Source organism: Oryx dammah, unplaced genomic scaffold (genome assembly GCF_014754425.2).
Source record: "Oryx dammah isolate SB20612 unplaced genomic scaffold, SCBI_Odam_1.1 HiC_scaffold_25, whole genome shotgun sequence".
NCBI lineage: Eukaryota > Metazoa > Chordata > Mammalia > Artiodactyla > Bovidae > Oryx > Oryx dammah.
Genome location: NW_024070209.1, coordinates 98126558 through 98152398, shown reverse-complemented (window position 1 = coordinate 98152398; position 25841 = coordinate 98126558). Strand labels below are relative to the sequence as shown.

The window sequence follows — 25841 nt, the reverse complement described above, 5'->3', positions numbered from 1 at the left end:
ACAGTGAAAGCACAGTGTCCTAACCACTGGATCTTAAGGGAAGGCCAATATTGTTTATAGTATGAGTCCATTTGTGTTAAAAAATCACAAATCTTTTTCTAGAAACATAAACCCACCAAAATTGAATCAAGAACAAACAGATGATTTGAACAGACCTATCACTACACGTGAAATAGAGTCTGTAATTTAAAAACTCCCTACAAACGAAAGTCTGAGACCAGATGGCTTCACAGACTGATTCTGCCAAATATACAAAGAAGAACTTATATCAATCATTCCCAAACTCTTCCACAAAAATGAAGAGGAAATACTCCCAAAGACTTTCTATGAAGCCATCATCATCCTGATACCAAAACTAGACAGCACCAAATAAGAAAATTACAGGGCAATGTTTTGACAAATACCGATGCAACAATTTTCAACAAAATATTAGCAAACCAAATCCAACAACATGTAAAAAAGATTGTACGCCACATCCCAGGTTCCCAAGGATCGTTCAGCATAAGCAAATCAGTGTGATTCACCAAATAAACAAAAGACAAAAACCACATGGCTGTCTCAATAGATGTAAAAGAGCACTGGATGAAATTCAACATCCATTTATGATAAAAACTCTTACCCAAGTGGTAATAGAGGAAACATGTCTCAACATAACAAAAGCTATTTATGACAAACCCACAGCCAATATAATACTCAACGGTGAAAAGCTGAAAGCCTTCCCACTAAAATCTGAAACGAGACAAGGATGCCCACTCTCACCTCTTCTACTCAAGATAGTATTAGAAGTCCTAGCCACAGCAATCAGACAAGAAAAAGAAACAAAAGGTATCCAAATTGGAAGGAAAGAGACAAAACTGTCACTATATGCAGAGGATATGATACTATATATAGAAAACCCTAAAGACTCCACATAAAACTACTAGAACTGATAAGCCAATTCAACATTATATACACAATGTTATGGAACTTGTTTATTTCATTAAATAGTATGATAGGGGCAACTTTCCATGTCAAAATAGCCTCATTTTTGATGACTGCATAGTATTCCACTGACTAGAGGTGCCATAATTTATTTACCCAGCCCTGCACTGATGGTCTGGTTTGGCTGTCTCACTGTTAAGCAATGCCACAGTGAATATTTTGTGTGTACACATAGGTGAGCATTTATCTCAAATCACAAGAAGTAAAACCAGATAATCAAAGGGAGTAAGCATTTTCGCCTATGACGGATATCATCAAATTGCCCTCCAGTAAGACTTACATTCCTGTCAATAGTCTGGTCTCAGAGCTGGCAGGAAAGTCCATTCTTTTACGATCAATATTGAATATCAGCAATTCTTCTTTTGTGACTGCCCTCATTATTTCATTTGGCTATATGTATTTGTTTAATTGCTTCACAAGAGCTCTTTATGTTACAATGTTTCTCTCTTAGTTTTCTAACTTTACTCATGGAATATTTTGATGTATAGAAACTTTTCATGTTCATGCAGTCAAATCTGGTTTGGTAAATCATTTAATTAAGTTCCAGACCTTAGGTTTCAGTCTCTTGGCTTACCCTGGAATGTTTTATAAGTGTCCTCAGCAAACAAGCATATTGATCCAATACTCCTCTCAAAGTGAGGGGTTTCCAAAGCTGCACCATAAACCCTCAGTCCTGCACTGCAACTGCCATGACCTTGGGCAAGTCATTTCCTTTCTCTGGGTCTCTTTTTCCACCTGTTAAATGATGGGAATCAAGTAATGTCTCTCTTGCAAGGCTGCCAAGAGGCTCAGATGGCACAAAAGTCCTTCTTAAACTTAAAGAAAGTGAAAGTGGCTCAGTCATGTCTGACTCTTTGCGACCTCACGGACTGTACAGTCCATGGAATTCTCCAGGCCAGAATACTGGAGTGGGTAGCCTTTCCATTCTCCAGGGGATCTTCCCAACCCAGGAATGGAACCCAGGTCTCCCGCATTGCAGGCGGATTCTTTACCAGCTGAGCCTCAAGGGAAGTCCCTTAAACTCTCTTAAACTTAAAGGGAGATGTTTAAAGCTTGGAGTTGTTGCTATTTTGAGGGTTCCATTGGACTGTCATTCGTGAAGGCATACACTCCGTCTGGTTCCCCATCAATCCCAGCCCTGGGTGGTAGGCCTGGCACAGAGCAGGCTTCATGGCAAGGGGTGGTGGCAGAGGTGAAAAAACCCACCCCACAGAAGCTGACTTGACCCCCAGGTTTGCTGCTGAAAGATGATAGAATTGCAGAGAGTGTCTGAACAGGAGGGTGGGCCCAGGCTGAGCCAGGCGCCTGACCCGTACTGTCCTGGCAGGGTTACCCACCCCTGACGAAGATTCTGGCCAGTTTCTTTGGGAAGTTGCTGGGACAGGAGATAGACCCACTCAAGAACGTGCTGGTAACCGTGGGTGCCTACGGGGCCCTGTTCACAGCCTTCCAGGCCCTGGTGGATGAAGGAGATGAGGTGAATGGGCAAAGCCCCGGCTGGGTAGGGGTGAAGGGTCCGGGTGGTGCCAGCCCCAGCTCATCTGACCTTTGTACTAGGTTATCATCATCGAGCCTTTTTTTGACTGTTATGAGCCCATGACATTGATGGCAGGGGGTCGCCCTGTGTTTGTGTCCCTGAAGCCGGTGAGGATGCTGGTTGGGGTGTGGGTGGGCAGAGGGGTCCAAGGAATGTGCTGGGTTGAACCCGGGGAGGTGGAAAGAAGGAAGGAAGTGGAGGAGGCCAGTTTCTCATGGGGGGAGGGGTGTCCAGAGCCCCAGAGGAGAGACGGTGGAGACAGATGCCTGGGAGGGAGGAGCCGAATTCCTAGAGATGAAAGTCAAGGAGTAAGCATTGCCACCCTGCCTTCCTCCTCTTGCAGAGCCCCACCCAGAAGGGAGAACCGGATTCCAGCAGCAACTGGCAGCTGGATCCCACGGAGCTGGCCAGCAAGTTCACATCTCGCACTAAAGCCTTCATCCTCAACACACCCAACAACCCCCTGGGAAAGGTACCTGAGGGACCTCCTCCCCGGGGACCCCTCCAGAGTGGCTTGCATCCCTGTTCTGTTACTCGTGTGCTGCCACAGGGCCTCAGTTTTCTTATCTGTGAAGTGGGAGAGCTAACTGTGGAGAGCTCTGAGGATCGAGGCTCCTGGGGTCCCAGGGCCTGGGGCAGGGATCCCCAGGGAAGGTGTCAGCCGTAGTGGGCTGGGCTGGAAGCCTCTATTACTTCCCCACAGACCCGGACCCGAGATTTCACTGCTCCACTTTTCTCATCTGTAAAATGGGAACATGACAGAACCGATGTCAAGGAAGACCCAGTCTTCCACCTGTTTCTCCTTTACTGTCACCATTATCACACTCAAAGCTTCTGACACCAGATACGTGGGGTTCTTTTTTTCCCCACACTAAGCAGTTCTGTGAGACCAGTTGGGTGTCCCACAAAGTTCAATTCAATTTAATTCAGTCCTGACACTGTCTACCTGGAGATGGTGTCAGCTCCCCGCAGTGAAGGGCCCAGTCTGACACGGCTGCCCCCCACCCCACTTCAGACGCCAACCACAAGTCAGTTTGTCACCTGTGCTTCTGACTTGTGGCTGTAAATCTGAGACGCCCACAACCCCCTCTTCAGGTTCAATTCATCTGAGTGGCTCACAGGACTCAGGGACACACCTACTAACAGTTATCAGTTAATTAAAGGAGATGATAAAGGATACAGATGAACAACCTGATGAAGAGACAAGTATGGCAAGGTCTGGGAGGTGCCCGAGAACAGGTGCTTGCTTCTGCCCCTGTGGAGTTGGGGTGCGTCAGCCTCCTGGTGCCCGCATGAGCTCATCCACCTCTGCAAGCTCCCCAAACCCCACCTATCAGAATTTTAATGGAGGCATCAATTATCAACTCCATTTCCAACCCCTCTCCCTTCTCTGGGGAAGTGGCAGGAAGTGGGATATGGGAGGGGGCTGAAAATTTCAGGCTTCTAATCATGGCTTGCGTGGTCTCTCTGGTGGCCAGCCTTGATCCAGGAGCCCACTTAGAGTCACCTCACTAGAACAAAAATGCTCCTAGTGCTCTTATCTCTTAGGAGTGTACAGGGGTTTCCATTGCCTGTGTCAAGGTCAGGATCAAAGACCAGCCCTTAGAGCAAAAGATGCTTCTAGTGCTCTTGTGCATGCGTGCTCAGTTGCTTCAGTTTGTCCAGCTCTTTGCGACTCCATGGACTGTAGACGACCAGACTCCTCCGTCATGGGATTCTCCAGACAAGAATACTGGAGTGGGTTGCCATGCCCTCCTCCAGGGGATCTTCCTGACCCAGGGATCAAACCCGCATCTCTTATGTCTCCTGCATTGGCAGGCAGGTTCTTTACCACTAGCACCACCGGGGAAACCTCCAGTGCTTTTACCCCTTAGTAGTTACAAGGGTTTTAGGAGTTCTGTGCCAGAAACTGGGGCAGAAACCAATAGAGATATTTTCTGTTATCTCACAGCTGACCTCACAGGGTCACTGTTGCAAGGTTAGGAGAGGTCAGAGAAGCCCTTGGCACCGGCTCTGGCCGTGCGCTTGCATTGCTCTGAGCTGGCCTCTCTGGTGGGGGATGGTCCCTGCAGGTGTTCTCCAGGGAAGAGCTGGAGCTGGTGGCCAGCCTGTGCCAGCAGCACAACGTGGTGTGCATCACAGACGAGGTGTACCAGTGGTTGGTCTTCGATGGGTTCCAGCACATCAGCATCGGTGAGCCAAGCCGGCCAGGGCGCCCCATACCCCCGGACCTTTGCGACAGGGCCTTGAGCCCAGTCTGGTGTCAGTGCAGGTCTGGTGATTAGGACCAAGGGGTCTGGACCCACACAGGTCAGATGACCTGGGGCTGTGACTTCACCTCTCTCGGGACAGGGGAACACAGTGGCACCTACCTCCCGAGGTTGTCATGAGGAGGGGCTCAAATAAGTCTTGGAAATAGCTTAACACGGAGTGGAGTCCGCGGCGCTGAGAGCCTGGGTCCCTGCTGGGACCCAGCCCCCACTCCGTGCCCCCACCCCCGTCTCAGCAGCCGCTCTCTTTGATCTTGGGCAGCCAGCCTCCCTGGCATGTGGGAACGCACCCTGACCATCGGTAGCGCTGGCAAGACCTTCAGTGTCACAGGCTGGAAGGTGAGAGAGTATGGGGGGGGGGCCCTCCCTCCCTCTACAATCGTTGGTGGGAGAGGCTGGCCTGGGAATCTGGAAAGGGTTTGGCTGGGCCCCCAAGGGCCTCACCCTCTCCCTATGTTCTTGGTCCAGGTGGGCTGGGTCCTGGGCCCGGACAGCCTCATGAAGCACCTGCGTACTGTGCACCAGAACTCCATCTATCACTGTGCCACGCAGGGCCAGGTGAGGGGGGCGGGGCCAGGTGAGGGGCGGGGCCGGATAGGGGCGGGGCAAGAGAGCCGTTTGGGCCGGCTCCAAGGTCGGGTCACACCTGACCTGCTCGCCGCCCCCACGCCCTCCCCAGGCCGCAGTGGCTCAGAGCTTCGAGCGGGAGCAGCTGCACTTTGGCCAACCCAGCAGCTACTTTGTGCAGTTCCCGCAGTACATCCAGCGCTGCCGCGACCACATGATACGGAGCCTCCAGTCCGTGGGCCTCCAGCCCGTGGTCCCCCAGGGCAGCTACTTCCTCATCACAGACATCTCGGACTTCAGTGAGTGGGCCCGGCCAGGTGGGGCCGGGGCTGGGGCCCTGGAGGCTGCCCAGGACCCAGCACGTCCTCTGTCCCCCAGAAAACAAGATGCCTGACTTGCCCGGAGCGGCAGATGAGCCCTACGACAGACGCTTCGTCAAGTGGATGATCAAGAATAAGGTGGGCTGGGCCTCTGCCGGCTGCTGAGTGTGTTTTACAGGCTGTGCATTGCTAAGGGCGCCTGACCCCCGAGCTGATGGGCCAAAATCCAGCCCGGCCTCTTGCCCTGAGCCGTGGTTCAGGGTTGTATCCATTTCAAGGAAAGGAGAGCCTGTTTTTAATGTGCTCCAATAGGCCTTGTGGGCTGGCAGGAATTCCTGCCCTCTCAGGGCCTCAGTCTTCCCATCTGTACAATGAGGGGTTGGCCCATTAACTCTGAGGTCCATCCAGCTCAGTGCTACGATTCTAAGACATTTCTTCTATGACTCTGCCCTGACCTGCCGGGTGATCTTCCTTGCTCTCAGCCTCCCTCTCCTCTGTACATAAGGAGGAGCTTGGAATGGTGCTTTGGGATGTTTTACCTCTGACCTTGACAGCACTGGGAGGCGCTGCACTGAAGCTTATTCTCTTTCTCCTTCTTTATCATGGACCCCTCTGATCCCCTGAGGCCCCCCAGAGACCTGCCAGGCTGTGGGATGGTTGAGACATGGGCTTCCTCCTCCCCAGGGCTTGATGGCCATTCCAGTGTCCACTTTCTTCAGCGTGCCACACCAGAAGTTCTTTGACCACTATATCCGCTTCTGTTTCGTGAAGGTAAAGGACAGGCCTGGGGAGGGCAGAGCTCCCCAAGCCTCCTCAGACCTCCCCTGGGAGAGGGGTAGGATTGATCTGTGTTGGTGCAGGATGAATCCACGCTCCGGGCCATGGACCAGAAGCTGCAGAAGTGGAAGGCTGAGCTGATGCCCTGAGGTCATGACATCAACCCTGAGCCCTGCCTGGTGCCTGCACACTCTGTGAGGCTCTGTCTTTGTCCAGCTCTCAGCCATCCCCCAGGTGGCAGGTAGATGGTACTGGAGGAGCCCGTCTCTGTAACACAGAATGATCCCAGGGAAGAGTCCTGCTTTTGGTCTTTGGGGAGTCGGGAGCACTTCTTCACGGTGCATGGCTCTGTTCCTGTCGCAGAGGGGAGGGAGGCCTGGCTGGGGCCTCTCCCTGGTGCTCCCTGTGCTGGGCTGAATGGTCTTGGGTCCCCTCGCCCCTCCCCAGGCTCAGCTGGGACTCCGAGGGCAGACTTCAATAATGTACTGGCCTTGGTCCCAGTCCTGGCCCCAGCCAGGCCTCAGACATCCTTCCCTTTCCTTATCTACATTTGTCCTTGGGAAGTTGTATTTAGGCGTGAGTCCTCAAGCCAGTACTTTTTGCCCATAATAAAGTTTTAAGCTATTCAGACTCTTATTGGCTGCTTCTCTCCACTTCACACCCTGGTGCTGATTGCTGCCAGGGGCTCAGTCAGAACAGAAGGCACCTTCCACCTCCCTGAACCTCAGCTCCCAGACTCTCTTTCTACAAACGTTTTGGAGCCCAAAGAAGGGGAGGGACTTGGGACTTGTCTGAGGTCCCCTAGTTAGTTAATGATAAAATCAGGCCTCGGGGCTCAGATGGTGTGTGTTACCATTGTTGGGTGTGTGTGTGTGTGTGTGTGTGTGTTGGGGGCCTTAGTTCAGAGTTTAACAGGAAAGATACAGACAGTCAAGTCCCACAAGGATCAGAGTCCAGACCGGGAGTGCCAGGGATTACATAATTAGAACAAAAGGGGAGGGATTTCCCCAATGGTCCAGTGGTTAAGAATCTGCCTGCCAGTGCAGGGGACATGGGTTCGATCCCTAGTCTGGGAAGATCCCACATGCCACAGGGCAGCTAAGCCCGTGTGCCACGAGCCCACATCCTGCAGCTACTGAAGATCTCGTGCTCTCGAGCCTGTGCTCTGCAACAAGAGAGACCACCATAAAGAGAAGCCTGCAGGCTGCAGGGAAGAGTAGCCCCCTCTCACCACAATGAGAGAAAGCCCGCATGTAGCAATGAAGACCTAGTGCAGCCAAAAGAAATTAACTAAAAAACGAAAGAATAGAAAGGAAAGGAATGTTTCCCCAAACAGTTACTGTGCACCTCTGCTTGCCAGACACCTGGATGCCCATCATCTCATTAAACAGCCTCTGAGACAGGAGTTACTGTCTCGTGTTACAAGTGAGGAAACCAATATGGAGGTCTGGTGACTTGTCTGAGGCCCTCCTGCTGGCAAAAGGTAAAGGGAGGGATTTGATCCTGGGAGTGCGCCTCCCACTGGAAAGCAAGGCAACTTCTGAAATCCTTTTTGGAAGGTGGTGCTGGGGACTTGTCTTGAAGTTGCATTTGTATAACAAACTCATGGGTTTTGCTCATATCATAGATTTAACTGGGGGAGGTGATGGGAACATACAGCATAATAAAATGTATTGGGTCTTTGTCTGTGGTTCCCGGCACAGAGCTCCTAAAACCCTTGGATTTCCTGAGTGACAGTAGTGTCTTTTGTTATTCCAAATGAACCCCTTCAACCATGTTTGTTTTTTTTTTTTTTAATTTTATTTACTTATTTTTTTTATTTTGGCTGTGCTGGTTCTTCATGCTGCTCAGGCTTTTCTCTAGTTGCAGGGAGCAAGGGCTACGCTCTGGTTTCGGTGCTTGGGCTTCTCATCGCAGTGCCTTCTCTTGCTGCAGAGTACAGGCTCTAGGCATGCAGGCTGCAGTAGTGTGGCTCCTGGGCTTAGTTGTTCCTCGGCGTGAGGGATCTTCCTAGATCAGGAATCGAACCCATGTCTCCTGCATCGGCCGGTGGATTCTTTACCACTGAGCCACCAGGGATGCCCTCAACCATGTATTTAAAAGGTCAGAATTTTCAGCCCCAACCCCAGACCCCAGGGAGGGTAAAGGACTGGCCATTGAGTTCAGTTACATGACTAATGATTTAATCAGTTGTACATATATAATAAAATCCCACATAAAAACCCTGAAGTGGGACTTCCCTGGTGGTCCAGCAGCTAAGACTCCATGCTCCCAGTGCAGAGGGCTCAGGTTCAGCCCCCCATCAAGGAACTAGACCCCACACGCTGCAACTAAGAGCCCGAAGGCCTCAACTAAAGATCCTGCATGCGGCAACTAAGACCCAGCACAGCCAAATAAATTTTTTTTTTAATTTGTAAAAATTAAAAAAAAGGGCTTCCCTGATGGCTCAGTGGTGAAGAATCCGTCTGCCAGTGCAGGAGACCCAGTTTTGATCCCTGATCTAGGAATATACCACTTACCACAGAGCAGCTAAGTCCCCGCACCACAACTACTGAGCCTGTGCTCTAGAGCCTGGGAGCTGCAACTCTGAAGCCCTTGCACCCCAGAGCATACGCTCTGCAAAAAGAAAAGCCACCACAATGAGAAACCCGTGTGCCACAATTACAGAGTAGCCTCCACTTGCCACAACCAGAGAAAGCCTGAGCACCAACAAAGAGCCAGCACAACCAAAAATAAACAGATAAAAAAAATTTTCTTTAAAGATAAAAAAACCCTGAATCAATGAGGCTCAAGGAGTTTCTGGGCTGGTGAAAACCTCAGTGAGCTGGTAGGGTAGCCCATCCAGAGAGGGTATGGAAATTCCATGCCCACCTTTCCACCTTAGTCTATGTACCTCTTACATTGGCTGTTCCTGTTCCTGATGGCTGTTCCTGAGTTGTGTCTTCTAAAATAAAACCATAAGTATAGCGCTTTCCTGAGGGCTGTGAATCATTTCAGCAAATTATTGAATCTGAATGGGGTCAAAACCACCACTCCCATGAGGTGGTCATGGGAATGCTGGAACTTGCAGTCAGACAGGCAGAAGTTGTGGGTGACTGGGCACGCCACTTGCCACTGGCATCTGAAGTGGGAGGCAGTCTTGTGGGCTCCCTTAACTTATGAGATCTGTGCCATTGAATCAAAGCTTAGGACACCACTTGGTGTCAGAGAATTGCTATTTGGAACATATTGGTGTTGTGACATAGGACACTCCACTCTCTCCCTTTCCAAACAATGATTTTGCACTACTATCCCTGTTCCAAAGTCAAGACTGTGAAACAATACAATTCAGAGGCTCAGGCTTGGAGCCCCTTTGAGGTACTACACATAGACTGCTGATAAGGTCCTCCAGAGCCAGAGGAGAAATTATGCTCATAGTTTTGAGTACTAAAGTGTTGTTGTTTTTTCTCATAAACTTCTCTCTCTAGTCATGATCCAGCTAATCATCATTACAGATGAATAAAGATGCCCATTTAAAAGAAAGGAAGGAAGCCAGACAGGCAGGAAGAAAGATAGAAAAAAAGGATTTCTTGGATAGAACTGAGACAGAAGGCAGATGGGTCCCAGGCTAGGTATTTGCAATGAGGCTCCTGTTTATGTTTCTTGGGGCAGGAAAAAAGTGGACTTCAGGCTGGACATATACACGTATACCCCTCGTTTGCATTTTCAGAAACAGGAGATAGATGGGCTCCAGGTTAGATATTTACAACCAGTCTCCTGCTTGCTCTCCAAAATGGGAGTAACAACTGAAACAGGATAGATAGCCAGTCTTTCTCTTGAGGACACCTTAGATAACAGTCATGGCAGGAACAGAGAGCGGCTAAACCTTGTTTGAGTAACGAATCAAGAGGCCAAATATTTCCCATCCTTGGGGCAAGGGAGACATTGCACATGGGCAGAAATTTGACCCCCTCTCCCAGGGGGTCAAAAGTTAAGGGATGCTAGGCCGAAATAAGTAATGATTCTTTACTTCCAAAAGCCTCTGCGTTGAAATCCATCTTGGAAAAAAGTCACGCACACATGTTGCCTAGGGCAGGTCAGGTGTGGAAAAATAAATCAGACTCTTGGCCAAAGGTAAACAAAGACCCAGAAGAACTGCCCTATATAAGTTTGTTAACCACTTTTTTTCTGGTTCCTCCTCATTAGGGAAAATTCCCACACACTTTCTCTCCAGGTGCCCTTGTCTTGCTTCTTTCTTAACTAAACAAACAGTTTCTCTGTGTGTTCTCCCATTTGTGTGCTATGTCTCTAATAATAAACTCTGTACCCATTTTTACAGTTTTTGCCTCCAGTGAAATATTTCACTGGAGGCAAGAGCCAGGGAAAAATAACCTCTAGCCGTTGCTCGTCTGGTGGCAAGGATTCCTGGTATTCATCCAGGCCACCTGGATGGAAACACTTCTGCCTGGCTGACTGCAAATTCCAGCATTCCCATGACCACCCCCGCAGCCCCCAGATTCAAAAAGTTCAATTCCTGGGCAGGGAATTAAGGTCTGGCTTCATGCCACCAACTCACTCTGCTGCCTCTCCGAGATGAGAACCACTCTGACCAAAGGTATCATAGCTCACGAACCAATCTAGAATCTGCCCTTAACTCAAATCTGTGACTTTACAGAGGTTTCAAGTCTTAGACTGAGTAACCTCGGCCAACTTGAGATGTGCAAATGAGTTTGCATTTCATTAAGATATGGGCGAGGGGGCAATGGTAAAGTGAACACAATAACCCCTATAATGTTAACACACACATTGAATTAGAAATTAATTTCTCTTCTGCTAAGTTGCTTCAGTTGTGTTCGACTCTGTGCGACCCCATAGACGGCAGCCCACCAGGCTCCCCCGTCCCTGGGATTCTCTAGGCAAGAACACTCGCATGGGTTGCCATTTCCTTCTCCAATGCATGAAAGTGAAAAGGGAAAGTGAAGCCGCTCAGTCGTGTCCAACTCTTAGCGACCCCATGGACTGCAGCTCACCAGGCTCCTCTGTCCATGGGATTTTCCAGGCAAGAGTATTGGAGTGGGGTGCCATTGCCTTCTCAAATCTCTCTTCTACTAAGTTGTAAACTCCAGATCAATATTTGTTTTTGCTGACCATTGTGTCCCTGGCAGTCAGCACTGCAAGGACCCTGCCTCAAAATAGGCTCAGCTTGATAAATATTTGTTGACTGAATGAATATTGACTCAAATTTACCATTTGAAAAGGAAAGTCTATCTCATTCCTTGCTGGTAGGAATGAGATGTAACAAAAAGGTATGTAACTACTTTGGAAGACAGTTTGGTGACTTCTTTCAAAGCTAAACATAGTCTAACTGTTGGATCCAGCAATCAGACCTCCAGCTGTTTATCCAAATGAGCTGAGAAGTCAGGTCCACACAAAAACCTGCACATGAATATTTACAGCAGTTTTATTTATAATTGCCAAATACTGGAAACAACCAAATGTCCTTTGAAAGGTGAGTGGATAGACATGCTGGCATATCCATACAATGAATAGTATCCAGCAATAAAAAGAAATGAGATATCAGGCCAATGAATAGTATCCAGGAATAAAAAGAAATGAGATATCGAGCCACTAGAGACTAGGGAGGAACTTTAAATACATATTACTTAATAAAAGAAGGGAGTCTGAAAAGGCTGCATATTGTCTGATTCCAACTATATGACATTCTGGAAAAGGCTAAATTATAAGAACAGTTAGAAAAAAAAATCAGTGGTCATCAGAGGCTTGAGGAGTGGGGAAAACAGGTGGAGCACAGATTTTTAGGGCAGTGAATCGATTTTGAATGATACTGTAATGACTGGGGCTTCCCTGGTGACTCAGACACTAAAGAATCTGCCTGCAGTGCAGGAGACCCAGGTTTGATCCCTGGGTCAAGAAGATGCCCTGGAGAAGGAAACAGCAAGCCACTCCAGTATTCTTGCCTGGAGAATTCCATGGCAGTGATAGATATATGACATTACGTATTTTGTCAAAACCCACAGTGTGTGTAACACAAAGAGAACCCTATCCTATACTATGAACAAAGCATCAATATTGTTTCATGAACTGTAACAAATGTACACCTTAAGGCAACATGTTAATTACAAAAACTGAGGGGAAACTCTGTGGGAACTCTTTACTATCCATTCAATTTTTGGTAAACCCAAGTCTTCTCTTTGGCCACCTGATGTGAAGAACTGAGTCATTTGAAAAGACCATGATGCTGGGAAAGATTGAAGGAGGGAGGAGAAGGGAACGACAGAGGATGAGATGGCCGGATGGCATCACCGACTCAAGGGACATGAGTTTGAATAAACTCCGGGAGTTGGTGATGGACAGGGAGGCCTGGCATGCTGCAGACCATGGGTTCGCAGAGTCGGACACGACTGAGCGACTGAACTGAACTGTTCTCTAAAATAATAAAGTCTGATAATTAAAAGAGAGAGTAAATGAACGAATCTATAACTGGATTTATTTACTGCCAGCTCTGAATCACACTCCAGCTCTGGGCCCCAAGACTCCATGTATAAAACAAAGCTGATGTTTGACTTCCGTGCTCGACCCGAGCCGGAGGTCAGAGCTCTGGCAGTCCAAAGTTTCGGCGCACTCAAGCCTGCGATGAGCTCAACCCCACCACCCACCCCCAACCCCCTACACCAGCGCCAGCTCCAGCTCACCGGGTGCCGCCCCCCATCCGCCCCTACACAGCCCACCCAGCACCTCCAGCCCTCCCCGTCCATGTGCTCTAACCGCTCAGCACCTAGGCCACGCCCACGCGCGCCACTGGCTCGCCGATTGGACGGCTCGAAGGAGGTGTTGCCGGAAGGGGTGAGTCTGATTGGCCGGGCGGGGCCGACGGTGTGCGGCGAACATGGCGGAGCGCGCGAGGAAGCGGCCCTATGGTCCGGTAGGTGGAGAGACGTGAGAGCACTGCGGCAGGGCGCAGGCCTGGGGTTAAAAGACAGAGCCGCGTGGGGCCCTGTGGGGGGTCCGAGTCGCCCCTCCAGCTCCAGGCTCGTCGCTGCTCCGCGGCCGGAGTCTCTGAGCTTGTTGCCTGCTTGTGGCCTCAGTTACCTCTGTCCCGATGAGCAGCGGAGGTGGGAACCGGGGTTTGAGTCGGAGCCGGGACAGCGCTGGTAACTCATTACCTTACCGGAGTGAAAGTGAAGTCGCTCAGTCGTGTCCGACTCTTCGCGACCCCATGGGCTGTAGACCACCAGGCTCCTCCGCCCATGGGATTTTCCAGGCAAGAGTACTGGAGTGGGTTGCCATTGCCTTATGGCCAATGGCAACCTTGCTGGAGTTCTTATTGGCAACTCTGCCCGGGGTTCGGATTCGTGAGGCGGGACCCGGCTCCTTCCTGAGCCCTTTCATGACGTATCTCTTCTGATAACCAGGGCGGCAGTGGGCAGGTCCTGTCCCCCTGAACCTATTTCCTGTTCTCTCCAGTAGGAACTCATTTAACAATTTGCTGAATGCTTACTATGTTCCAGCTATGGTCTCGGGCACTGGGGATACATGTCCGTGCCCTCCTGATGCTCTCTCTTGGGCAGTATTGTGTGTGTGTGGGGGGGGGGGGGGGCGCCCCTCGTTTCCTCACCACCTTCATTTAAAGGGGCTTCCCTAGTGGCTCAGACAGTAAGGAATCTGCCTGCCAACGCAGGAGACTCGGATTCGATCCCTGGGTCAGGAAGATCCCCTGGAGAAGGAAATGGCAACCCACTTAGGTATTCTTGCCTGGAGAATCCCACAAACAGAGGAGCCTGGTGGGCAACAGTTCATGGGGCCGCAAAAGAGTTGGAGATGACTCAGCGACTAACCAACAACTCATTTAAACAGAGGGGACAGCTAGGGAGCAGCAAGTGGGAACACCCTCCCCTCCCCAGCTCAGGTGTGACCATTCAGCCTCAATCCTGTATCTCCCCTGACTCCTTCTCCAGGGTGAACATGGCCAAAGGGTGGAGTGGCGGAAGTGGAAGCAACAGAGTAAGTCAGGGACTAGGGGGTAGAGGTGGGCCTGGGGAGGGTGGGCCCAGTGGGGAGCTAAGTGTCTGTGCTCACCTCCCCCCGACCCCCCCCATCAGTACACAGCTGAATCTTGGGGAAAAGCCACCAGGTTTGTCCCCTCTGGGTCTTACTAGTACCCAAAATGGGGACGAGGAGGCCAGAAGCCATGGAAGCTTCTCTGGCTGCTCTCTAGGCAGCATTGGAGTCCCCAGGCTGACCTACTGAGAGGACACCACCTCCTGGGCTGTTCCAAGTCTTTCCCATCTCCAAGTCACTCTTCCCTCCACCAATTGGGATGTCCTCTTATCCAGAAAAAGAGGAGAAAAAGAAGTGGAAGGATCTCAAGATGACAAAGAAACTGGAGCGGCAGCGAGCGCAGGAGGAACAGGCAAAGCGCCAACAGGAGGAAGAGGCAGCTGCCCAGAGCGAGGATAGGGGTGAGCAAGCCGGGTCCTGGGCAGAGCAGAGAAGAGTGGAATGGCCCTTAGGGGCCACTGGGCCCAGACATCTTGTCCTGATGGAGAAACAGGCTTAGAGAATGGGAGGGACCCAAAAAGCTGAGCCCTAACCTCCTACTTAGGTAGATTTTAGTTCTCTGGAGGGTAAGTGTCATATATCATAACTTCTAGAACCTCATCGTTGTAATGGCTGTTTTTACTTTTTTTTAGCTCCTTTAGCCAGACTTTATTGTTTGAATATTTGCAACTGCTATTCTACACACAAATTTTAATTTCTTACAAAACTCTATATTCCATATTGCTAGGTCACTTCACTCTCCATTTTTATGCTACATTTCCATTCAGATCTATTTCCCCAAATCACAGTCTGTCTGTTGGTGTGTTGTTTTGTTCAGTTGCTAAGTTGTGTCCAACTCTTTGCAACCCCATGGACTGTAGCCTACCAGGCTCCTCTGTCCATGAGATTTCCCAGGCAAGAATACTGGAGTGGGTTGTCACAGTTTTTACTTTTTTATTGAGCACTTTCTGTGTGCTTTAAGTTTATTTAAAAATCCCAGCAAACATTGCAGTTAACGTTTCTCCAGCGGTTAAACTGAAAGTCCAGTCCGACTCTTTGCGACCCCATGAATTGAAGCACACCAGGCCTCCATGTCCATCACCAACTCCTAGAATCTACCCAAACCCATGTCCATCTAGTCAGTGATGCCATCCAACCATCTCATCCTCTGCCATCCCCTTCTTCTCCTGCCCTCAATCTTTCCCAGTATCAGGGTCTTTTCAAATGAGTCAGCTCTTTGCATCAGGTGGCCAAAGTATTGGAGTTTCAGCTTCAGCATCAGTCCTTCCAATGAACACCCAGGACTGATCTCCTTTAGGATGGACTGGTTGGATCTCCTTGCAGTCCAAGGGACTCTCAAGAGTCTTCTCCAACACCACAGTTCAAAAGCATCAATTCTTCGGCACTCAGCTTTTTTTATAGTCTAGCTCTCACATCCATACATGACCACTGGAAAAACCGTAGCCTTGACTAGATAGACCTTTGTTGGCAAAGTAATGTCTCTGCTTTTGAATATGCTGTCTAGATTGGTTGTAACTTTCCTTCCAAGGAGTAAGCGTCTTTTAATTTCATGGCTGCAGTCACCATCTGCAGTGATTTTGGAGCCCAGAAAAATAAAGTCAGCCATTGTTTCCACTGTTTCCCCATCTATTTGCCATGAAGTGATAGGACCAGATGCCATGATCTTAGTTTTCTGAATGTTGAGCTTTAAGCCAACTTTTCACTCTCCTCTTTCACTTTCATCAAGAGGCTCTTTAGTTCTTCTTCACTTTCTGCCATAATGGTGGTGTCATCTGCATATCTGAGGTTATTGATATTTCTCCCTGCAATCTTGATTCCAGCTTGTGCTTCCTCCAGCCCAGCATTTCTCATGATGTACTCTGCATATATGTTAAATAAGCAGGGTGACAATATACAGCCTTGACGTACTCCTTTTCCCATTTGGAACCAGTCTGTTGTTCCATGTCCAGTTCTAACTGTTGCTTCCTGACCTGCATACAGGTTTCTCAAGAGGCAGGTCAGGTGGTCTGGTATGCCCATCTCTTTCAGAATTTTCCAGTTTATTGTGATCCACACAGTCAAAGGCTTTGGCATAGTCAGTAAAGCAGAAATAGATGTTTTTGTGGAACTCTCTTTTTCGATGATCCACTGGATGTTGGCAAATTGATCTCTGGTTCCTCTGCCGTTTCTAAAACCAGCTTGAACATCTGGAAGTTCATGTTTCATGTATTGCTGAAACCTAGCTTGAAGAATTTTGAGCATTACTTTACTAGCGTGTGAGATGAGTGCAGTTGTGCGGTAGTTTGAGCATTCTTTGGCATTGCCTTTCTTTGGGATTGGAATGAAAACTGACCTTTTCCAGTCCTGTGGCCACTGCTGAGTTTTAGGGGTATTTTTAGTCTGGAGTATTAGGGGCCATATTTTACTGTAAGCCCAGTGGTTGTTAGTGGTGATGGTGACAGTAGGGACAGAAGCTGAGCATGTCAGCTGTCTCAGACACCAGGAAAGCCCTTTATCTCATGTGGCTCCTTTTGGACGATTCTGGGAGCAAAGGTGTGGTGGTTTTTCTGAAGTCAGCTGTTCTGCCTTTTGTGTGACCTTGGGTCATGTATTTGACCTCTCTAGGCTAAAGGTTCCCCAACTGTCTGTGGGGATCATGGTAGTACCTACTTCGTAGGGTTATTGGTTAAGTTTATACCCATAAAAGGCACTAAGAATTATTAAATTTGGGGGAGGCTGCTCTGTAACATGTAGGATCTTAATTCCCCAAACAGGGATTGAACCCATGCCCCTTGCATTAGCAGCACAGAATTTTAACCACTGGACCACCGGGGATGTCCAGTAAGGATAAATACTAACTCTCATTATTATCCCATTTTGATGCCTGGAGAACTGAGGCAGTAGGGGGCAGAGGATGTGAATATAGGTCAATGCCTCTAACCACTCCCTGCCATAGGTAGTGGTACGTCCTGCTTATGGGAGCCCTGGAGACCCCCAAGTTCATTTTCTTCCTGGGGAGATTGAGATCTGGAGAGGGAATCTGTGCTACTTATTTCAAAAATCCTCCCAGTAAGAAAACTTTCTAACTGTAGACCTTAGGATTAGAGGAAGGGAGGGGAGAGATGGCCCTGGCTGCTCCAGTTGACCATGAACACCCTTGTCCTGCCCAGGGCGGCACTACACCCTGAGCGTGGCCCTGCCAGGCTCTATCCTGGACAATGCCCAGTCACCGGAGCTTCGCACCTACCTGGCTGGCCAGATCGCCAGAGCCTGCGCCATCTTCTGTGTGGATGAGATCGTGGTGTTCGATGAAGAAGGCCAAGATGCCAAGTGAGGGGCCTCCAGCAGGGTCCCGGCGGGTGCAGGGAGAAGGGAGGGACTGCCAGGATTGGCTGGGCTGCACTTCTTTCCCTGCCTTCTTGCCTGGGCCGAGAATCCTGTCTGAATGCCCCCACTGTCACCCTGGTGGGTCGAGTTGCAAAGCAGGGGCACTGCTGAGGTCATACTCGGGGTGGGAGAGCTCTCGAAGAGAACCCGGTGGGCTGGACCCGTCTTTCTCTCCTAGGACTGTGGAGGGGGAATTCAGGGGAGTCGGCAAGAAGGGGCAGGCATGCGTGCAGCTGGCCCGGATACTGCAATACCTGGAGTGTCCACAGTAAGGACAGACCTCCCAGACCGGGGCGGAGGGGCGGTCACGGTGCAGGTTGGGCGGGACATGGCCTCCCTGAGAACTTCCTGAGCTCTGCGTTCTTTCCTAGGTACCTAAGAAAGGCCTTCTTCCCCAAGCATCAGGATCTGCAGTTTGCAGGTAAGGCTGGGGGAGGGGACCTGGTCCCCATTTCCCAGGGATCATCCTCCAGGCCCTGAGAACTTACGGTCCAGCTGGGAAAGCAAGACCAGTTGGGAAAGCGTCCTGATGGCACACTGAGCTGGATCCTGGACCAGGGTTCCCAGCCTCACCAACCTCCGCACCGCCACCCCCGTGCGCCTCTGCACCTCCCAGACTCTTCCTGGCCCCTCTCCAAACGCAGGGCTCCTGAACCCCTTGGACAGCCCTCACCACATGCGTCAGGATGAGGAATCTGAGTTCCGAGAGGGTGTTGTGGTGGACCGGCCCACACGGCCTGGCCAGGGCTCCTTTGTCAACTGTGGCATGAAGAAGGTAGGAACTGGAGGGGGAATCAAGACATGCTTCTCAGACACTCCCTGGGTTCGGAGGGCACATAGGGGGGTCCCTGGCCCTGGGCCTCTCTGCCTGCCAGGCCCCCGCTGAGGCAGATTTGAGCCAGAGAAGTGCCTAAAATAGGGCTTAACAGATAGAGCCAGGAGCAAAATTTACTGTTGTTTTTTTTTTGAAAAGCATATCAACAGAAGAGAGCCCTGGTGCTAAAAACAAACCAAAACAAAACCCTGCAAAATCAAGTTCAGAGTCTCTCTAGGGCTGCTCCAGTGTGGTGCCAAGCTCTGGACTGGAGCAAGAGTCAGAGGCAGAAACATTTAAACGTATGGAGATCCCCTCCCCTCAAAAAGAACAGACCTGAGAGAACTGGCCGAAAGCACACCAGGATACCCAGACTCAGATGAAGGGAGAAATACATGTGAAACCCTCCAAGGAGAAAGTCATTCTAAATTCAAAATTGAGACAAGGGACTTCCCTGGTGGTCCCACATTAGGACTGAGCTTTCACTGCCGAGGGCACTGGTTCAATCCCTGGTCAAGGAACTAAGATCCCAGATCCTGCAAGCTGTGCATCGAGGCCAAAATAAATCCATAAATTGGGACACAACACAGACATCAGGTGTCCTTCGTCAGCTCACATGTGGTCAGCATTCACTTCCTGCCAGACCCCATGCAGGGTAACAATAGCTGTTGTTTATGGAAAGTCTTCTATTGACAGATGAGGAAACTAAGGCTCAGAGCAGTTAAGTGACCACTTACATGCCCCAAAATGTAGGACTGGGATTTCATTCCAGAAATACTTCCTACTTTGTGCCAGGCCTGGACTGATCCTTTTCACCCATATCATGGCGTAGTCATTTTGCAAGAATGGTGTTTTGTGAACAGGTCTGGCCCCAGGCACTGGAGAGTAGGGCACAAAGGGTGACCTGGACCCCTGAGCCGCCCCTTTGTCTGGGAGAGCAGTGACCCCTGCTACCCTGCAGTGGGGGTGGGGGTAGAGCAGCAAGTTTTTTCTGGCTTCCTCCCAGGAGGTGAAGATTGACAAGAACTTGGAGCCTGGACTTCGGGTGACGGTGCGGCTCAACCAGAACCAGCTCCCAGGTATCTTAAAGCGTCCCCAGCCCAGCCAGCCTGCGGGCTCAGAGCCACTTCCTTCCACTTCCTTGTCCCCTCACCCCATCTTTACAGCGTGTCTGCTTCCTCCCCAGAAAGTAAGACCTACCGGGGGAAGGTCGTGTCGTCGCAGGACCCTCGGACCAAAGCTGGTCTCTACTGGGGCTACACAGTCCGCCTGGCCTCCTGCCTCAGTAAGCACAGAGCCCCCTCCTGTGAACATCTGTCTTCTTCACTCTGTCTGGGGGACCTCAGAGAGCCCTGCTTGACCCAAAATTCAGACTGGGATACTAATCCTGCTAACATGCTGTGTGTCCTTGGGCAAGTGCCCTTCCCTCTCTGGGCCTCGAGTGCACTGCCTGGGATGCTTTTAAGGACTCCTGAGGCAAAGCATCTTTAACGATGTCTGCCGTGAGGCTGGGAATGGGGGCAAAAGGGCCAGAGGAGTCAAAGGTTCTCCACTTGTTTTTGGAGTCCTTCCTCCCCACCCTCTGCTGTTTCTCCAAGCTAGCTCAGGCACAGCCTCTGCCGCTCCATCCCTGGCTTTGCAGCAGGAGTGCAGGCTGTGGCTCCGCCAGTACACACACGCAGCCAAGTGGCAGTGGCTTGGGGGGGACAGGGTCCCCAGTGAGCTGGCCTCCCTGGCAGGTGCTGTGTTTGCTGAGGCCCCCTTCCAGGACGGCTATGATCTGACCATCGGGACATCAGAGCGAGGCTCAGATGTGGCCTCCGCCCAGTTTCCCAACTTCAGGTGGGTCCAGCCAGGGGGCAGGGCACGGAGCAGGGGACCAGACTGGTGGGGACACAGCTGAAGAGACTGGGCCCCTGCTACGTATGGGGCCGCTGGGAGCCCTGGGAGCGGCATTCAGAGGGCTGTGATGGGCAGCCAGTGATCCCCTCCTGTGGGCAGCAGGCACGCTCTCGTCGTGTTTGGGGGCCTCCAGGGGCTGGAAGCTGGAGTGGATGCCGACCCCAACCTGGAGGTGGCTGAACCCAGCGTCCTCTTCGACCTGTACGTCAACACCTGCCCCAACCAGGGCAGCCGCACCATCCGCACAGAGGTGAGCCCACCCGCCTCCCCGACCTCCCAGCCTCGCCTCTTCACCACCAGCAGAGCCCAGAGCCCCTCTGTCTGGCCAAGGGGATTGCAGCTCTCTCCCTGTCCCTTGTCCCATCTGGGGCTACCCTGAGCCAGCCTTCTGGGGTGGTCCCCTCACCCCCTCAGCCTCTCCGCACAGCAGAACTACAGCAGGGATGAGCTGAGAGTGAGCTAAGGAATTGGTTTTGGTGCCCATCCAGCTGCTCCCAGGCTGGCTGACCCAGGACACCCACCACACCTGCTCCAGGCCTGTTTCCTTAGCTGCACACTCTGTGTCCCACTCCCCGTGTCTGACCGTGGTGGGCAAGGCAGCCCTCCTCGCTGGCACCTGTGTCCCCAGGGGGACAGGATGCACCCTTCTCTCAGAGCCTTCCACCTGGGCAACACGGAATGCTGTGCCTGTGGGCACCTGCTGGGGGAAGGTGCCACTGCCTCCACTGGTCTCAACAGTGGTGACCAAACGTGGACAGCCTCAGTCTCCCTGTCCCCAGGAGCCTGACCAGGGCCGGGTGCTGTGTGCTTCCAGTCTCAGCCTCCCGATAGGAACCCCTGCTCCCACACTTCCGAGAACCCTCCTGCCCATCACCTCCCCCTCCCCAGCCGACCCTGGGAGGTGGGTATTATGATCAGCCCCATTTTACAGAGGAGGAAACTGAGCCGCAGAGAGGTGAGGCGCTTTCCTGGTAGGGCCGGCAGGTGGCCAGTGACAGTAGACGAAGATGAACCTGTTTCCCCTCTCCCCACCCCCTGCCCCAGACCATGCTGATGGCAGCATACCCCACGGGCTGGGGTCCTGGGCGATGGGGCCACAGCCTGTTGCTCTCCTTGTCTTCCAGGAGGCCATCCTCATCTCCCTGGCTGCCCTGCAGCCTGGCCTCACCCAGGCAGGTGCCCGGCCCAGCTGAAGGTTCTGTGGGGCCCAGGATGGCAGAAAAGCAGCAGTGAAGCCAGAGGTTCCCACAGGTTACCTGGACAGATACACTCGAGACTTGCTTCCAAAAATAAAGACTTTTAAGTTGACTCAGTCCCCCAAACCCACAGGCCAGCTGGGGCTGCCCTTACTTGCTGCCTGCAGTGATGGCCTTCAGACTGCCCGCCCGTGCCAGGATGTTTGGCACAAAGAGCAGCCCCGAGGCCCGCTCAATGCTCTCGATGGGCACCAGGAAGCGCTCCAGCGGGATTGCCTCATCCACTGGCGCATTGGGCATCACATAGGAGCGGAGTTCGATCTGCCCGCCTGCCGCCTCCAGGATCAGCACCTTGAAAAAGTGGGTGGGCACCGCCACGTGGTTCTTGCCGATGACTTGGTACTTCACGTAGGACTTCCCATCAGCCTCCGTCCTATGGGCAGACGCAGGCACATGGCCTTTCAGGACTCCCAGGGGGCTTGTTCAGACCCAAGGCCACCACCTACAGGAAGCCTTCCCTGATTGGACCTCCAGTTTGTGTCACCTGCAGGGCCACCCTCTTAGTGTGAGGTTTCTCTGCCCGGCTTGGCTCACCCAGGAGACTGGGAGCTCCAGCAGGGTAGAGACTCATTCCTCTCCTATTTCCTCATGCCCGACACTGTGTTCAGGGAGAGTGGGTGGTGGCAATAAACGCTGCAGAAAGAATCAGGCCTTCATTCACATCCTCCTTGTGGACACTTGACTACTGTCTCTCTGTCCCTGTGGAGGGTGGGGCTGTGATAGAATGCCCAGCACCAACACACAGCCTGGGGCAGAGCAGGTGCCCAGAACACTGGACAGGTGACTCTGGCTAAGTCTCTGAGGAGTCCACTCCATTTCAGCAGGCTAGAGGAGACACTGGCTAATTAAAGTGTATCACTGCCTCGGCAAGCCTCTGCTGAGTCCTTACTATGGTGACATCCACTATCCCACTGTCCCTTAAACAACCATGTGGTAGATAACGGGTATTATCCCCATTTTAAGGAGAGGATGTTGAGGTCATTTGCCCAGGGCACCCAGAGACTGAGGCTTCGCTGGTGGCTCAGTGGTAAAGAATTCGCCTTCTAATGCAAGTGAATGTGGGTTCGATCCCTTGGTCGGGAAGATCCCTTGGAGAAGGGAATGGCAATTTCCCAGTATTCTTGCTTGGGAAATCCCATGGACAGAGGAACCTGGCGGGCTACATTAAGTACCTCCTACAGTAAGTAGCCCGCCAGGCTCCTCTGTCCATGAGATCACAAGTCGGACACAACTGAGCGACTAAACAACATCAAACCCAGAGACTAGGTGACAGGGCCTGGGTTCTGACCCCAGCAGAGCCAGCTACTTGGCCACAGTCCCTTGCCCCACTCATCCCAGTCCTCAGCAGAAAAATCACCCAGCAAGCCCAGGGGAGCTCAGTCCCTTACATCTGGGAGGCTGGGCAAGCTGCACAGGGACAAGAGTGAAGGCTCAGGAAGACACAGTTCAAAGCTGGCTTCAAGAAGGGATGCCCCCAGCAGAGGATACTGAAGGTGAGAACCCCGTGCAAGGGTTGCTATCTGGGCAGAACATGAGTTAGGTGGATGTGACAAGAGATGACATAGGAGAGCAACAAGGGCAGATTCAGGGCCTGGTACACACAGGCAGAGATGTGGGTACCCCCAAAGTCTCTGCAGAGTAGAATTGGGGAGCTCAAGGTAGGGGATGGGCAGACTTGCCCAGGAACCAGATGAATGGGGACCTAGCGGTGTTGACACAGCCTGGGGGGAGCCTGGTTGGGCTGACCAGGAGGTGCCGCTGTCCCCAGCCCCCCCAGCTCTAGCCTTACCTGGGCAGGAAGAGTGGCCCCGTGCAGACATAGACATTTTGGTAGGTGCGGGTCAGACTGCGGCTGTACTTTTCCAGGTTGTTCCAGGCATTCTGGTTGAGGTGGGGCACCTGGCAGGAGAGGTGGGCTTCAGTGAGAATGGCTGGGACACTTGTAGTCAGAGGCCTGCCCCAGGCCTAGGGGCAGGCACTAGCACAGAGCCAGAAGGTTCCAGCAGCGGGGTGGGGATGGGAACAAGCATGCAGAGGAAAGGGAGGTTCATGGAAGGAGAGTCACTTGGCCCAAACAGCTCACAGGGGTGCTAGCTGCCCCCAACCCAGGTCTCCAAGCTGTTTCTCAGCCCCAAAGAGCCGGATGAAAGGGCAAATCTCCCAGAGAGAAACAGGCTTGCTCCTGCCCCAGGAGCTCATGGGAAGACCAGCTCTTTCAATCGTCTCTCCCTTCCTTCTCCCAAAGTCTGCACTGCAGAGCCCAGCAGGGAAGGTCAGAAATCTGACTCCACCACCTGAGCTCTCAGGTCCTCAGCACAGTGTCCAGTCAAATGGGTGGGGGTCTCTGCTCCTGGGTGAGCACGTCAGCTCAGAAGCTGGGACCTCACAAGTCTCACTCAGAGCCCCACCACCCATCTCCACGTGGGTGTCAGGCCCTGGTGGGAACAGGGCTAGAGGAAGCACGACTGCTCCTAACAGCCACTGCGGGCACCTATCTATCCTTTTACTCCTGGAAGGCAAGCAGGGTAGGGCGATGGATTAAAAAAAGCTCAGGGTCCCCTAGACAGACTGCCTAGGTCTCCTCCCACGGTGTGACCCTGGGTCGGTCACTTTGTTTCGCTGAGACTTTCCTCATTATAGCTCTTATTTACTAAACGCTTGCCAAGAACCAGGAAGCGTGCCCGATACTTTTATGTATGTAGACAGTTATCTTCAGTTCCTCGGCGCTACTGCAAGAGGCAGGTGAATAACAGTTTCATCCTGATTTCAGGGAGGCGCCCAGGACCCTCGGGTTAAGATCAGAGCGCAATGGGTGCTCAGCGCCCCACTGCTCCATCCCTCCCGCCGGCGGCGCCCGGTGCGTCTGGCCAGGCGCCTGACCTAGAGGGCGCACAACTCAGCAACTCTCCCATTCTGCAAAGGGGAAAATCAAGGCTTAGAGGCAAGCGCTGGCCTCGGGTTTCGCCGCCGGGGTGGGGGGTTGTGGCGGGGGGCGGCGCAGGCGCTACCTGGGGCGCGACGTTGCTCAGGTAGAAGGTGTCGTCCATTGCTTTCTGGCTCCAGCGGTGGTTGGCCGCGGCAGCAAGGTGGCCGCGGTCGAAGCCGCTGCCGCGGTAGTCGGCGTTGGTGGCGCGGTGGTACGCATGCACCGAGTCGTCCTCGTGGAAGTCGCAGGAGCTGCGGTCGCCGTCGCCGCGGAGCCCCTCGGGCCGCAGCTGCTCGACCACCCAGAGCGCGCCGCGGGTGCGCGGGTCGTAACACAGCACGTACGACGCGCGGCTCTTGAGTTGCGCCACCCCGGGCAGCCCGTACTTGGCCAACTCGCCCGGGCCGCCACCCGCGGGAGCCCCGGGCACCGCGGGAAGCCCCGCCGCCGCCGCCACTGGCAGCACCGGCAGCCGGCTCAGCAGCCCCGGCGTCGCCCGCGCGTCGGCCCACTGCCGCCTCCAGCCCTCGGCAGCTGCACCCAGCCCTGCGCCCAGGGCCAGAGTCAAGCCTGCTCGAAGCAACTGCATGGCCGCGGATGGTGGTCGGGGCCCGAGGCGCTGAAGGGACGCCGCGACCTCCGGCGTCCGACCCGAAGGCTCTTAAAGGGGCCGCACAGGCCTGCGGGGGCCTACCACGGGGGTGGAGCGGAGCGGAGGCGTGAGACGGCGGAACGTGCGCCCCTCCACTCACGAACACTCCGAGGTAGTGTCCAGTCCACAGTTGCGGGTCTGTGCCCACCTAACTGATGACCGGACGACTTCTTTGCCCCTTTAGGACGCGGAGTAGAGGGGAGGGGCGTGGCATCAGCACCACGGCTCATGATTGGCCGTCTCGGGACCAGCTCCGCCCCATCCTGCCCCCTCCCATTCCCCAAAGATCCCGGGGTGGGGGTGGGGGTCGGGAGTTCTTAGCTCCAAATTTACACGAATGAACTGGGAAAACAAATCAGGAATGCAAGCATTCCCTACCGTATTCCTTATGATAGAGGCCGGGGAATAAGATACT

General features: G+C 52.5%; 3 protein-coding genes across 19 annotated transcripts in view; 2 read left to right on the top strand and 1 right to left on the bottom strand.

Annotated features, from left to right (window-relative positions):
- The window catches only part of KYAT1 (kynurenine aminotransferase 1), a 32710-nt gene extending 25622 nt beyond the window's left edge, over positions 1-7088 (top strand). For 13 of the 16 annotated variants that reach the window (XM_040225321.1, XM_040225320.1, XM_040225325.1 and 10 more), the window contains 10 exons: positions 2309-2458; positions 2539-2625; positions 2862-2990; positions 4591-4711; positions 5051-5127; positions 5257-5346; positions 5468-5654; positions 5734-5813; positions 6360-6446; positions 6536-7088. In XM_040225321.1, the coding sequence (XP_040081255.1) occupies positions 2309-2458; positions 2539-2625; positions 2862-2990; positions 4591-4711; positions 5051-5127; positions 5257-5346; positions 5468-5654; positions 5734-5813; positions 6360-6446; positions 6536-6601 (1074 nt within the window). In that variant the 3' untranslated portion in view covers positions 6602-7088. The remainder of the gene's footprint in view (positions 1-2308; positions 2459-2538; positions 2626-2861; positions 2991-4590; positions 4712-5050; positions 5128-5256; positions 5347-5467; positions 5655-5733; positions 5814-6359; positions 6447-6535) is intronic. The other 3 variants (XM_040225327.1, XM_040225333.1, XM_040225334.1) reach the window with 2 other exon arrangements.
- Positions 7089-13307: 6219 nt separating this feature from the next.
- SPOUT1 (SPOUT domain containing methyltransferase 1) lies at positions 13308-22504 on the top strand. 2 transcript variants are annotated; one of them, XM_040225314.1, is made up of 12 exons: positions 13308-13374; positions 14408-14453; positions 14786-14911; positions 17660-17819; positions 18055-18144; positions 18248-18297; positions 18521-18651; positions 19697-19769; positions 19877-19975; positions 20430-20532; positions 20695-20842; positions 21717-22504. In XM_040225314.1, the coding sequence occupies exons 1-12, from the start codon at positions 13339-13341 to the stop codon at positions 21783-21785; spliced, it is 1131 nt and encodes a 376-aa protein (XP_040081248.1). In that variant the 5' UTR covers positions 13308-13338; the 3' UTR covers positions 21786-22504. The 2 variants fall into 2 exon arrangements, with proteins under 2 accessions (XP_040081248.1, XP_040081246.1); XM_040225312.1 differs by having other exon boundaries at positions 20692-20842.
- ENDOG (endonuclease G) lies at positions 21874-25634 on the bottom strand. Its single transcript, XM_040225315.1, has 3 exons — positions 24857-25634; positions 23638-23747; positions 21874-22221 (listed from the first exon to the last, which is right to left on the bottom strand). Exons 1-3 carry the CDS (start codon positions 25361-25363, stop codon positions 21939-21941), a joined length of 900 nt encoding a protein of 299 aa, XP_040081249.1. The 5' UTR covers positions 25364-25634; the 3' UTR covers positions 21874-21938.
- Between the last annotated feature and the right edge of the window lie 207 nt (positions 25635-25841).